Source organism: Mchenga conophoros, linkage group LG23, assembly GCF_057382185.1.
Source record: "Mchenga conophoros isolate Kocher_MC1m ecotype Shallow Benthic linkage group LG23, M_conophoros_male_GT1.1, whole genome shotgun sequence".
NCBI classification, from domain to species: Eukaryota; Metazoa; Chordata; class Actinopteri; order Cichliformes; family Cichlidae; genus Mchenga; species Mchenga conophoros.
In genome coordinates this window covers 43,825,595-43,838,788 of record NC_140547.1, presented here as the reverse complement: position 1 = coordinate 43,838,788, position 13,194 = coordinate 43,825,595, and the positions used below count along the sequence as shown (strand labels likewise).

At 39.1% G+C, this 13,194-nt stretch overlaps 2 protein-coding genes across 2 annotated transcripts; both read left to right on the top strand.

Moving 5' to 3' along the window:
* Nucleotides 1–3,557, top strand: LOC146548059 (OX-2 membrane glycoprotein-like). The gene is made up of 6 exons (XM_085266280.1): nt 1–109; nt 596–755; nt 2,250–2,588; nt 2,711–3,013; nt 3,093–3,131; nt 3,239–3,557. The coding sequence occupies exons 2-6, from the start codon at nt 692–694 to the stop codon at nt 3,346–3,348; spliced, it is 855 nt and encodes a 284-aa protein (XP_085122406.1). The 5' UTR covers nt 1–109; nt 596–691; the 3' UTR covers nt 3,349–3,557.
* A 5,273-nt stretch (nt 3,558–8,830) lies between these two features.
* On the top strand, nt 8,831–12,507 carry LOC146548058 (OX-2 membrane glycoprotein-like). The gene is made up of 7 exons (XM_085266285.1): nt 8,831–8,950; nt 10,262–10,600; nt 10,695–10,988; nt 11,068–11,106; nt 11,214–11,283; nt 11,378–11,420; nt 11,655–12,507. Exons 1-6 carry the CDS (start codon nt 8,887–8,889, stop codon nt 11,400–11,402), a joined length of 831 nt encoding a protein of 276 aa, XP_085122411.1. The 5' UTR covers nt 8,831–8,886; the 3' UTR covers nt 11,403–11,420; nt 11,655–12,507.
* Nucleotides 12,508–13,194: the final 687 nt, after the last annotated feature.

The following is a 13,194-nucleotide window of genomic DNA, read 5'->3' as shown; positions in this document are numbered from 1 at the left end:
CGACGGAAGGCAGCAAACTGCCAGGTGACACTTGCTACAAGATAATTCACACAAAAACCCTGCTTCACGAATGATTTAGTAGCAAAAACACAGTAGTTCTGTGTACAAGGTAAGTATTATTTTTTTCTTTTTAAAGATAAAGACTTACCTTCAGAGACAGATGAGGGGTTATTAGGCCCATATGAATAGTTCTCCTTTTAAAAACTATTTTCAAGGTGTTGTTTAGCAGAGCAAAGTATTTTAAACGCAGCTTCTCCAAACGTCCCAGTTTGAATTTTGGATGTTTGCATTTTTATATTTTGCTCCGAGAAAGAAAATCATTTCATAAAAATAATAATGATATTAATAATTTTGTTCTCATGTGCACTCGTTAAGCTGCTCGTTTTGATCAACCTGAAATTAGCCAACAGTTTAGTTTCACATGAACAACCTGCAATTTAGCAGCAAGTATACACAAAAACATCTTAGAACACATGAATTATAAAAGCTTTTAAACTATTTTCTTTATGGACAGACAGTTTTTTAACCACTTTAAACGCACTTGCTAATATAAATAAATATCTCTTTGTTTCTCTCTCTATATATATATACACAGTAGATACATATACTGTGACTCAGTGTCGGAGGTGTTTCCCCGGAACATTCACATTTCCGTTCAGTTTGAAGTTTTAGCGGTAAGTGTGGAGCCACGATGTCGCATCTTGGAGTCTCATTTTATGTGATTGCTATTTTTATTCTTGGAGTCTCTGACAAAGGTGGGAACAAAGTCTGTGTTAATACAACTCTATACAATCTCTCTCTCTCTCTCTCTCTCTCTCTCTCTCTCTCTATATATATATATATATATATATATATATATATATGTGTGTGTGTGTGTGTGTGTTCGATAGTTTACCACTCAGTTTTACTAACTTTGTAATCATTTGAAGTATTTGGACTTTCCCATGTTCAGCACGTAGGCGTCAAAGTGACAGATATTACTCAAGTTATGATAAATGAGAACTTGAGTTTGTGTAAACTGTGCAATGCAGTAACTAACAATGAGGGGTGAGGTTATCTGATTTTTACAAATTTACAAATTGGGAAAAATTGGCAAATTAGCGGATCAAAAACAATCCTGACAGGAGAACAGTAATGAGTGTGCAGTAATGGAGCCGCTTTCACGCACGTGTTTCTCTCCAGAAACAGCACGATGACTTAGCGCAACGAGAGGCAGCTGAAGGAAAATCAGTGTGTTTAATATCAGAGAGGCTCGTGTTAAAAAAAGCTGCGTGTGGATAAATGTTCCTGCGTGTCCTTGCACAGCTCAAGTTTCATCCAGAGGACTGCTTCATTGCAAACTCTTCCACCACGAACATCAAGTCTTTTTAACAGCTCACGTGTACAATGTGAAGAAGAACACAGAGCATTATTTACAGTCAAACCCTGAACCATTAGAATAAATATGAGCTTACGTAATAACTGTGCACACTGTTGTCCTTTACTAAAGTCGATATTCTGTACTGAGAGTGAGCAGACAAGTTTGCAGGGTTTCAGGATTTGAGTCACATTTCTGCACAGAGGCACATAATGAAAAATGTCTCACACTAAATGACTTTTGGTAAGTACTTTTTCTGCTCACTGCCTGCAAACCACAGCAAAGGGGACAGTTACAGTATCTTCATTAACACAGGGACTGATGGGGCTCTGATCATAAATGTTCTTCTGTCCACTGTATAACTCAGCTGTTACACAGAGATTTAGAGGTTCATAGTGGAGCAGTTTGTAATACCTCTGGATACTCCCTGAGTCTCAGGACCTCACAGTCCCCTGACTGGTTCAATCTTATATCAAAAACAGAATAATTGCCCTTCGGCCTCCTCTCATTTAGCCGAATTGCCGCGCTGTTTACAGAAAAACACTTACACTCTGTTATTTGCTTTTAAATATTCATATTTAATGTTTCGTCAGGTCTGCTCATTTCTTTACTCTTAATTTGCAATGCTCTTTTTGAAATGTCGGTCAATACTAAAATCCTCCTTGTAGTGTTAGAAAATCCCCTGCAGCAGTTACTGTATACTATTGGGGCAGTTCTATTCAGGAAGGAAACTCAAAAAAAAAAAAATAAAATAAAAAGACTGTAAAACATGTTATGAACAGTGAGAAAAATAACAAAAAAGTTTTAGCAGTGAAACTGCAACTTTGTGTGTTACAGTTCACCTGAACAAAAACTGAATGTGCCTCACATCTCAAACTGTATCTCCATGCAGCTCTAACAGCAGTGATCCAAACACAGCAGACTGTGCTGGCAGCAGTGGGAGAAGATGCTGAATTCAGCTGTCAGCTCTTGGAGACTAAAGACGTCGTTCAGGTCACATGGCAGAAAATCTCACATGATGTGGAGACAAATGTTGCCACCTACAGCAAGTACTATGGTCAGAGAGTGAATGATGGCTTTAAAGATAAAGTTGAGTTTGTATACACTGGACTGCAGAACTGCTCCATAGTCATCAGGAATGTGACGGAGCAGGATGAAGGCTGCTATCACTGTCTGTTTAACACTTATCCTGAAGGCTCCTTCCCTGGTCAAACTTGCCTCGAGGTCTATGGTAAGAACTTTAATCTTCTTTAACAAACAACAAGTGCTTGTAACAAACATACTGGACATAAATGTGTGAGCAGCTGGTGTGTTTGTAAGAACATGTTGATGATATCTCCTGATCCTTCACAGAGCTGCATGAACCTGCTGTTGATGTCAGAGAGTCAAACTCTGCTGAAGAGTGGGTTGTTTCCTGTTCAGCCACTGGTCGACCTGCTCCCACTGTAACACTCAGTGTCTCACAACAAGACCTCAGCTTCTCACAGTACAACACTGTCAGTGTGTCCAACACCAACGCTACATTCACTGTCACCACTACAGCTGTGCTCTCAGGTTCACGTAAACACAGCACACAGGTGGGATGTGCAGCACGAGTGCTCTCTGCTCCTCACAGAGAGGTGATGGTGACGATTCCTGATGATGATGATGATGATGGTGAGAAATTGTTTCAACATCACTGATTCATAAATTAATGATTACTCTGTGATTCTAATGTTTGTGTTTCTTTTTCCAGGTTTGGATAAGAAGTCAGGATCTAATCAGAGAAATTTAGGTGTGTTAACATTTGTGTTTTTAAAGCCAGTTTTTATGTTCAATGTTTTTCATCATTTGATAGTTGTTCACATTATTGTATCCTTCTATCTCCTGTTTTTCTCAAAGGAATCAGGATTTCAGTCATTCTGTCGTCTGTGGTGTTGGTGCTCTGTGTCGCTGCACTCCTCTTTGTGGCTTATATGAAAAAGAAATCTCATAGCAGGAAATCCTCTTAAACACTTTCTCCTTTTGATTCCCCTCATAAATGTTTGTGCAGCTTCATAAATCTTTCAGTCTGTCGCACACACAGTTCAAGATGAACGAAACACCTGAAACCTTAAGCCAGACACACTCAGGTTTATTGGTTATTTATCATCCTGTCATTTTGTGCGTGGAAATTTTTGTCATTCTTTTTCACTCTGTTATGTTGTCACATTTCAAATCTTCCAACTTGCTTCTAGAGCTCCCCCCCCCCCCCCCCTCCAATCTGATGTGTACTACACCTCAGTAGACTCTGCTGCATTTGTCTTTGTTCTGTCTAAGCTAATCTGCTCAGAATGCTTTGATTTTGCACTATTAACAGACAACTGCTGCAGTGTTTTTTATTATTTTTTATGGGACTGAAACACCTCCACTGAAACACGATGATAATCACCTCAGATAATGGACTCCTAGGAGACACCAACCATGATGATCCAGGACTTTCATCTTTATGAGAGCCAGCTAGACTCAATTCTGAGTCTATCTCCACCTGTCCTCATTTTTTCCAGGTCCTGGAGTCTCTGAAATATGGAGAGCATAGTTACTGAATTGCTTCCAGCAGCCCTGCCAGCCTCCCTGGCACAGCCCCTCCTTTGCAGCGGAGCCACAGACCACACTCTGCTTGCAACGGCTGCCAGACAGGACAGTCAAAATAAGAAACAAAGATAGCTAGCTAGATATATTAATTAATATAATGGTACATTGCAATTTTACTCTTAGTGATTTGTGCTATTTATTTGTTTATCTATTTATCGATTTACCTAAACACCAGAACCCAAAGTTGCATTACATAAATATTGGCTTATTCTGCTTATTCCTCCTAACTTACGTCGTAACTGGAAACTGCTTTTATCCTTACACCATAACCTTACATGCCATTCAGCTTTGTCCCCTTTACTTTATGCTTTAAATACATTACAGCAAATCAGACATGAAGCCTCAACTAAGTGAAGTAAGTAGAGGCTAATTTAATGTCTGTGTGTTATTTAGTGTGTTAGTAATTCTGGGCTCACGGTCTGTTTAGTTCAGCATCAGTATCTCACAGCTGAAACAAACGTTTTAGGATCTTCATGATCAACCTGCAAAATATTTAAAAATCTGTGAAACTATAACAGCTGAACACTGAGAAAGAAAACCTTCCACTTGAAATACAGAAATCTGGAAACGAGGCCACGGGACGTAACAGTGTGTGTATTTGTGTGTGTGTGTGTGTGTGTGTGTGTGTGTGTGTGTGTGTGTGTGTATGTGACAGCTCAGGATTCATCCAGAGGAGGGCTGCTTTGTTAGAAACTCCTGCACCATTAACATGAAGTCTTTGTAACTTTGTAACACCTGACTGTCCAATGTGCAGAAGAGCACAAAACATTATTCACAGTCAGGTCTTTTTTACTTCCTGCATGACCTGTAACATTGCAGACATTTATTAAAGTCAATATTCTGTACCAAAAGTTTCAGACATGAATCTAACTCACTTCTAATATGAGTGACACTAATTGCAGCATCGTGACAGATGTGCTGTAGGCTGTAGTGCAGGTCTGAGAGAAGGAAAAACTACATGAAATTGATTTGTAATGTTGCAGAGGTTTGTGTGTGTTTGACTCCAGTTTTTGTTCATCATGGACCGATTACAAAATGTGTATACATATCTGAAAGAAGTCACTGTAAAAACTCAGTTGATTGTCTGTGTGTGTCTTTTATTGTGGCTCTCCTCCTTGACCCCGAGGCTTCATCTTCAGTTCTGCTCTGTTTCATAAAAACTGCAGAATTACTGAGGAGCAGAAAATGCAGAGTCAAAGCTTTGAGCACAGTGTGTCACGGTCTGGCTGGCAGACCGTGGCGATGAGGAAAGTAGGACCCAAAACGCAAGACTCTGCGATGCCACAGTGCACTTTATTTACAGTGAATAGACGGGTCAGTCCAACAGTTAACTCAGATGTAATTTGTCAATGGTGCCCATCACTTGCTCCCAGTGCGTCCCGTGCTGTAGCCCCCTTAGTGTGTGTGCTCCCCAACTCGCTTCTTCGCTCGACTTTCCTGGAGGAAGAAGGAAAAACCACAATTAGCCACACACGCTAGCCGACTACCAAGAGCACACGTCGCGCACAGACTATACCAGTCAGGAGTAATAATCCCACGTCGACTGTCGCCGTGGGTCCAGGTTAAATACCTCTTTCTAGCCGGGAGGGATGATTACCACCAGCTGGTCAGGTAATCAGCTGCAGGTGGGCCACGGCAACAGCGAAGAGGGACTCCCGATGACGACAGTCGCCCGGACACGCCTCTCCCACGACGCGCGCTTCCGTCAACAGCCCCGAGGACGGGGGGAGAGAGAGAGAAGCAGACACACGCACTCTACATACAAACGTGGACAGAACAGAAGACGACACAGACCCCAAATAGTAATAATAATAATAATAATAATAATAATAATAATAATAATAATAATAATAATAATAATAATAATAATAATAATAATAATAATAATAACTGCTCACGGCCCCCTGAGTCCTCCAGAGCCGGTCCGTGACACAGTGCCAAAACTTTCTTTCCTCTAACTCTTTCTCGGTCCCAAAAAAGTTGATTCTGTTGATCTGGATGTAACGTTTTCAGTGGGAGAAATGTTTTGTTACTCAGCCAAGTGAATTCTTCAGTCTCAGCTGACTCCAGGTTTCCCCAAACTTATAAACAATACATTTCCATAATGACTGAAACCAGCACCACTCATGCTGTGAGGTCAGTTTCTTGGTTATTGATGAATGCAAATTGTCACTATCAGAGAGAAGTGACGGTGACAATTCCTGATGATGATGTTTAGAAACTCTTTTAAAGTAATTGATTCATAAATTAATGATTACTCTGTGATTCTAACGTTTGTTTTTCTTTTTCCAGGTTTGGATAAGAAATCAGGATCTAATCACAGAAATTTAGGTCTTTTAACATCTGTGTTATTAAAACCAGTTTTTATGTTCAGTGTTTTGTCATTTAATAGCTGTTCAGATTATTATATCCTTCTTTCCACTGTTTGTCTCGAAGGAATCAGGATTTCAGTCATTTATTTAGTCGGTCTTTGTTACTGCACTCTGCTTTTTTGGGGGGAAATGCACTTTTAATTTTAAAACTTTGTATATTTGTATGTTTGTATATTTCTTTATTATTAGGAAAAACTGTTGTTCATAAAAGGTAAAATTTTGTCTTGTTTGTCAAATATTTTGACATCAAGTGATTTTAAGTGAGAATTGTGAAAATGAACAAACAAGCTGCTCGTGTTGCTGAAATGAAATCTAATGCAACAGTTTATTCACTGCACTGCTGTTTGACCTCTTTGCAAAGGTAAATCAAACTCACAAAGACAACCTAGTTGTGTGAACCTTGATTTATTTAAAAAATTTACACAGGAAATGTTTTTGAAAACACATTAATAGATCCCCACTTTTGGATGTCACCACATATAAGGTAATTTATTGGGGATCTTTTCACATTATATGTTTATTATTGGATACAAAAAAAAAAGAAGAAGTTGAGAGCATCAAGCTAAGGCTTCGTTCATTAGGAATTGCATTCATTATAGGGATGGTATTGGTTTCCTCCAGACATGATGCTTGGCATTCAGGCCAAAGAGTTCCATGTTTGTTTCATCAGACCAGAAAAGTTTGTTTCTCATGTTCTGAGAGTCCTTGCCTTTTGGTAAAGTCCAGGTGTGTTTCCATGTGCTTCTTGGGACCTTCAATACTGCACACATTTTTCTGCACACTTTCCTACAATCCCGTCTCAGAGATATACAACCAATTCCTTGGACTTCATGGCTTGGTTTGTGCTCTGTCACCTATGTGGCCTGATAGAGACCGGTGTGCGCCTTTTAAAATCCTGTCCAATTCAACTGAATTCATCACACATATAGAAACATCTGCCAGATGATCATTGGCAACAGGATACACCTGAGCTCAACTTCCAGTGTCATGGTAACATCTGTGAATAGTTGTGTGTGTGTTATAGTTTTGGTTTTCTTTTTAATAAATTTGCAAGAATTACAAGCAAACATTTTCACTTTGTCACTCTGGCGTATTGTGTGCAGAGTTTCAAGGTGAAAATGAACTGAATGAGACAGTAACATGACAAAATGTAAAACAAATGACTGTGGTTACGTTCAGAACAGACTGCTGCAGAGAGACGTGCCTCCTTATTTATGGTGACCAGGCTTAGGAGACAGAAGTATCTGTAGATGGTTATTCTGCTTATTAACATTTCATAAATGCTCCAGTGTGATACAATAAAGCGAGTAAACTGACCATTCTTCCATCAACCATATTTTTCTAGTCTGCCTCGACACTCTGAATATGTGTTAAAGTCAGGTACCAACGTAGCTAGAAGGAACTACAAGAAGGTAACGTCTTGCTGTAGTTCCAGGCTGCACATGTTTATATTATTATTATTATTATTGCCTTTCATGCTGTTGCAGCTATTGTATGTGATAACCCACTGACTCCTATACAGTGAGACTTTTTTGTTTCCTCTCTGCCAACTGATGTAAGAGTTTGCTGTTGAACCATAGGCTGAGCAGTCACAACTGTTCAGTTAACATTTTATTTTATACAAAGTGCCAAAACCAGCTACCTATGACAACTACTGAAAAACATAAACACGTCGCTACAACAAGCATATGGTAGATGTACTGTGATCTGTGACTGAACCTGCCCTGCATCGCGCAACCATCACTACCAGCCAACTAATGTGATGAAGACTGAGTAGCCTACGCCACCTGCTGGTATACATGTACACTGAGCATGAGAAGCTCGGGGTTAACGAGCTTTAGATTACAAATGAATCTCTGCACAGATCAGATGTAGGAGAAGAGTAGCAAAAGTCGCGTGTAAAAATCAGACAGTTGAACAGCTGAACGACTTGTAACTGCAGATATTTAGGGGGGAAAATCGTAAAAACAACAAACAATTAAAATGTTTGAATGCTGATTGGGGTTTCACGTGTGTACAAACAGTCTGTAGGATTGTGCTGCTCTTGACCTGGAAAAAGATCTGAAGAGAAATCGAAAGTTACGAACATTGAAACGTGTTCAGTGCAGCCGCTGTCTGTGCTTTTAATCCTCTCGTGTTATTATGTAAGCTTTCTGTGCTTCTGCCGCTCCTGGTAAACTCCGCTTTCACTCTATTCCCGTCCACTTGTCAATCAATCAGCACTCGACCAACGCTATCCCTGTCCAGAGACATGCAGGTAGTCTGTTGAAAGACTGAACAGGAGCATTAATGGGGTGGGTGGAAAGCCCACTCTGGCAGAACGAAACACTTTAAGCGTAATTTATTGTCCTCGAGTGCGTTCACATCTCCGTTTGGACAGCGAACTGAGAGATGATGGTGGAGCTGCTCCGACTTTTAGAGCTGGAAGTGACGTAAAACGTTGAGTAACTTGACTCCACGCGAGCTGTACGCATTTGATTGGATCAAACTCGAGGAACTGCAGAAGCAGGAACCTGGAGTTTAAATGAATGGCGAGTCAATGAAATGTCCTCCTTTGGAGTTTTATATTATTTTCTTGCTGTTTTCATTTCTGGAGCCTTTGACAAAGGTGAGAAAAAATGTATTTCTGTATGTATGTGAGTTAGACCCTTTTATAGAATAGACTTTTATTTTTATTTTTATACAGTAGAGGTCACTAAGGTGACCTGAGAATTTAGATTATGTTGTGACAAGTACAACCACCGACAGTGTTAAAGTTTATTTTCTGTGGTTTCTCTGAATATTTAGGAGGGGTTAGTGACGGTCACGGGGCTGTTGGAGCTTGTTCTTTAGGAAAATCATAGCAACACTTCAGCATTCCCAGTATGTTTTTTTCTTTTGTGTGTGTGTGTGTGGGGGGGGTGAATTAATCTCACTCTGAATCAATTTTCAATATGTGAATGTCATAGTTTGAAAAAGTAATAAGGTCCTGCAGCTTATTGTTGGTGTCGACCGGCAAAGAAGAAGAAAAAGTAGAAGAACAAGAAGGGCAAAAGGGACAACGTGGCAGTTGTGATATTATGTCAGCTTACGATCTAAGGAAGTGTATCCGGCTTGATGGCTAATGATGCCCTGAGTCACGTTTGTCTGAAAATGTTTGCACAGGTTCATGCCATAATCCACACAATGTATTATTGATCAAACATGGTAATGTGAGAATTGTTAATGCTGAATGGAGTTTTTATAATAGTCATTTTATAATGTTGTTTTAACAAATGTTTTTAAAGAACTCAAACAGAGAAATTGCATATGTCCCCCAGTGAGTCATTTATTGGTTTAGCTTTAAAATTTGGAGATTTTCCTAAACTGCAAACTGAAAAAAAAAGTTTGACCTTGACCTGTGATGTATGACCTCTAAGCATTACATACTATTGCATGTACTTTAACTTTCATATGATATATTAGCCAAAATGATAAGTCAAATTTGACCTTGGGCGCTAACAATGAAGCTCAAAACAGCCTGTTTTTTGTTTTTGTTTTTTTTACATTCCTTGGCATAATTATAAGTCTGTCTATGGAGACACTGGGATGAATCTTACATCTAATATATTATGTAACCTTAAAATCTTGCCTTGTGGCTAGAAAGGGTGGATAGTGATCTGCACATGTATGTGTGCACCTCTATGGTTGTGTTCGGGGTGTTGCAGTAGAACTAAAAAAAACATGTACTAAAAAACCTGAAACAGCTGGAAGCAACTTTGATTCCTGTTGCAATAACACAGTTACCAGATTTGTTTAGGCAGAGTGTCAGTGTGAGGCTGAAGGTACAACTGTGTGTTGCAGGAACTGGGATAGCCAGTAACACTGGACCTCATGTGTCAGCAAGTTGGACTTGAACATTATATTTAAAGTGCCTCACAGCTTGATCTATCTCCTACAGCTCTAACAGCAGTGGTCCAAACACAGCAGACTGTGCTGGCAGCAGTGGGAGAAGATGCTGAATTCAGCTGTCAGCTCTTGGACACTAAAGACGTCCTTCAGGTCACATGGCAGAAAGTCTCACATGATGTGGAGACAAATGTTGCCACGTACAGCAAGTACTATGGTCAGAGAGTGAATGATGGCTTTACAGAGAAATTTAAGTTTAAACATACTGAACTACAAAACTGCTCCATAGTCATCAGGAATGTGATGGAGCAGGATGAAGGATGCTATCCATGTCTGTTTAACACTTATCCTGAAGGCTCCTTCACAGGTAAACCCTGCCTCCAAGTCTATGGTAAGAACTTTTACCTTAATGTGATTAAATGCACCAGAAGCTGGTTTATTCTTGACAACATGGTCCTTATAACATATTTCCTGATCCTTCACAGAGCTGCATGAACCTGTTGTTGATGTCAGAGAGTCAAACTCTACTGAAGAGTGGGTTGTTTCCTGTTCAGCCACTGGTCGACCTGCTCCCACTGTAACACTCAGTGTCTCACAACAAGACCTCAGCTTCTCACAGTACAACACTGTCAGTGTGTCCAACACCAACGCTACATTCACTGTCACCACTACAGCTGTGCTCTCAGGTTCACGTAAACACAGCACACAGGTGGGATGTGCAGCACGAGTGCTCTCTGCTCCTCAAAGAGAGGTGATGGAGACGATTCCTGATGATGCTGGTGAGAAACTCTTTCAACATCACCGATTCATAAATTAATGATTACTCTGTGATTCTAATGTTTGTGTTTCTTTTTCCAGGTTTGGATAAGAAGTCAGGATCTAATCAGAGAAATTTAGGTGTGTTAACATTTGTGTTTTTAAAGCCAGTTTTTATGATCAATTTTTTTTGTCATTTGATAGTTGTTCACATTATTGTATCCTTCTATCTCCTGTTTTTCTCAAAGGAATCAGGATTTCAGTCATTCTGTCGTCTGTGGTGTTGGTGCTCTGTGTTCCTGCACTCATCCTTGTCAGGTATAAAAAGTGATCTCAAAGCAGATACTCGTCTGCTGATATTACAGCATCTTTACATATTCAACTGTTCTTAAATCTGTTGTCTGTCACACAGAGAGCTCATGGTGAATTATAACTGAAACAAGAAACACTCAGGAGTAAGTCTCTCTTCATCCTGCCAGACTGCACTCGGAAAGTTGCTGGTTTCTTTTTCACTCTTCAGGATATTTTCACATTTCAATTCTTTCCAACTTACCTTTTACTTTTCTACTTTCTTTCTAATTCATCAAACCCGTCTTTGGTTTGTCTAAGCTATTGTTCTTTGTTCAAAAATATTTTTATTCAGCAATATTAACACAGTGATGCTAAAATGTTTTTGTTTTTATTTTTAGAACTGGACCATTTTCAGTCAAATGAAGGGACACTCAGACACTCAGCGGCAGAAGGCAGACACCTCCTGAGGAGTGTCAGTTCATTATGCCAGAGTGTTACTTTTTTTTTTTATCTCAGTGCTTTGTGCTGTTTATTTATTTTTTGTATATCTTTGAAATGGTGCTGTTTATAAAAAGTCATGTTTTGGTGTTTTGTCAGATATTTAAACATTAAGTTACTTGAAATGCGAACTGTGAAAACGAGCATGAGTGGCTAACATGAACCTTTCTCATCAATAACTTTGATTAAATTGATTTTATTGATTAAATTGATACTACCAGAGACAACTACAATGAAAACTGCACTGTGCTTTTGTAAATAACAACACTTTTCCACCTGAAATTGCAGAAAATGGCAGCTGAAGGTCTCTGTTTGTTCACTGTGAACATGTTATGCTCAATTTATTACTACGTGTATTGTTAAAAAACCAACACATACATTTGTGTTCAGTTACTCAGACCAGGAATATTTATCACCTTAGTAACGTAAGACCATCCTAGTGCTAGTCAAGTATTGTTTTAATAATGTTTTAATGTTTTTTTTATCTGCAAACATTGCACTGCTCATCAGAAAGTGTAAAGAAACATTTGACGCTTTTGCTTCTTCTCTGTGTCAAACTGGACTTAATGCAAAACACTCCTTATTGTCTCCATGTAGTTTTGCAGGTATACTATCTGTTGATATGAGTTACCTTTCCACACATAAAGACAGCAATTTTCAGGCTTACAGTTTGTCAGTCTAAACACATGCAGACTGCTGTTATTCTCACTGTACTGCTGACTGACACATTTTCAAAGGTAAATAAATTTCACAAAGTCAACCTGCTTGTTTTTGTCTTGGTTTATTTCAGATTTCTACAAAAAATGTTTTCATCAAACAGATGATCAGATGGATGCTTTTGATTGGCGGCACATGCACAGCTGCACGTAAAACTGTTTGTTTTACATATACTGAACACACATGAAAAAAACAATTTTTCGTCCACTACCTGAAGTGAAGGTGGCAGACAAGCCCAGACCAGCTCAGCCAAGAGATGCAGTTGTATTTCATTAAATGTAATCTCTCCAGCGTGTCCTGGGGCCTCCTCCCGATAATTAAAAAAGAAAAAGAAAAGAAATCCCAGTGTTGTGCCAAAAAGTGATTTCCAAATAATAAAAGCATCTTTGATCTGTGAAGTGTTCTGTTAAATAGATCATTTTTTTCCTTTCGTACTTGTGTTGCCGATTGGCGGATATTGGGTTGTTGCTGTGACTTCAAGTATAACTACTCTATAGAATAATAACGGTTCCATATTGCGCCTGTTTAGTTGTAATTTGTGACTCACTCACCTGCTATTGCTCAAAATGACCACCTGGTCATAATATGGATTCAAATTTAGAAGAAGAATATGGAATAATCCTTTAAATTCAGCTGTAGTTCAATTTTTGTTGTGGACATTAAGAAGGAATTCTTGATTCGTGAATGTATCCATTCAGATTTGTTGGGAAGGTTTCCTTGGTG

Excerpts from the sequence above, each read along its gene's own strand:
- LOC146548059 (XM_085266280.1), top strand. The coding sequence starts at position 692 with ATGTCGCATCTTGGAGTCTCATTTTATGTGATTGCTATTTTTATTCTT. Across the intron at positions 2,589-2,710 it reads AACTTGCCTCGAGGTCTATG|AGCTGCATGAACCTGCTGTT; the intron begins GTAAGAACTTTA and ends GATCCTTCACAG. Across the intron at positions 3,014-3,092 it reads TGATGATGATGATGATGATG|GTTTGGATAAGAAGTCAGGA; the intron begins GTGAGAAATTGT and ends TTCTTTTTCCAG.
- LOC146548058 (XM_085266285.1), top strand. The coding sequence starts at position 8,887 with ATGTCCTCCTTTGGAGTTTTATATTATTTTCTTGCTGTTTTCATTTCT. Across the intron at positions 8,951-10,261 it reads TTCTGGAGCCTTTGACAAAG|CTCTAACAGCAGTGGTCCAA; the intron begins GTGAGAAAAAAT and ends TATCTCCTACAG. Across the intron at positions 10,601-10,694 it reads ACCCTGCCTCCAAGTCTATG|AGCTGCATGAACCTGTTGTT; the intron begins GTAAGAACTTTT and ends GATCCTTCACAG.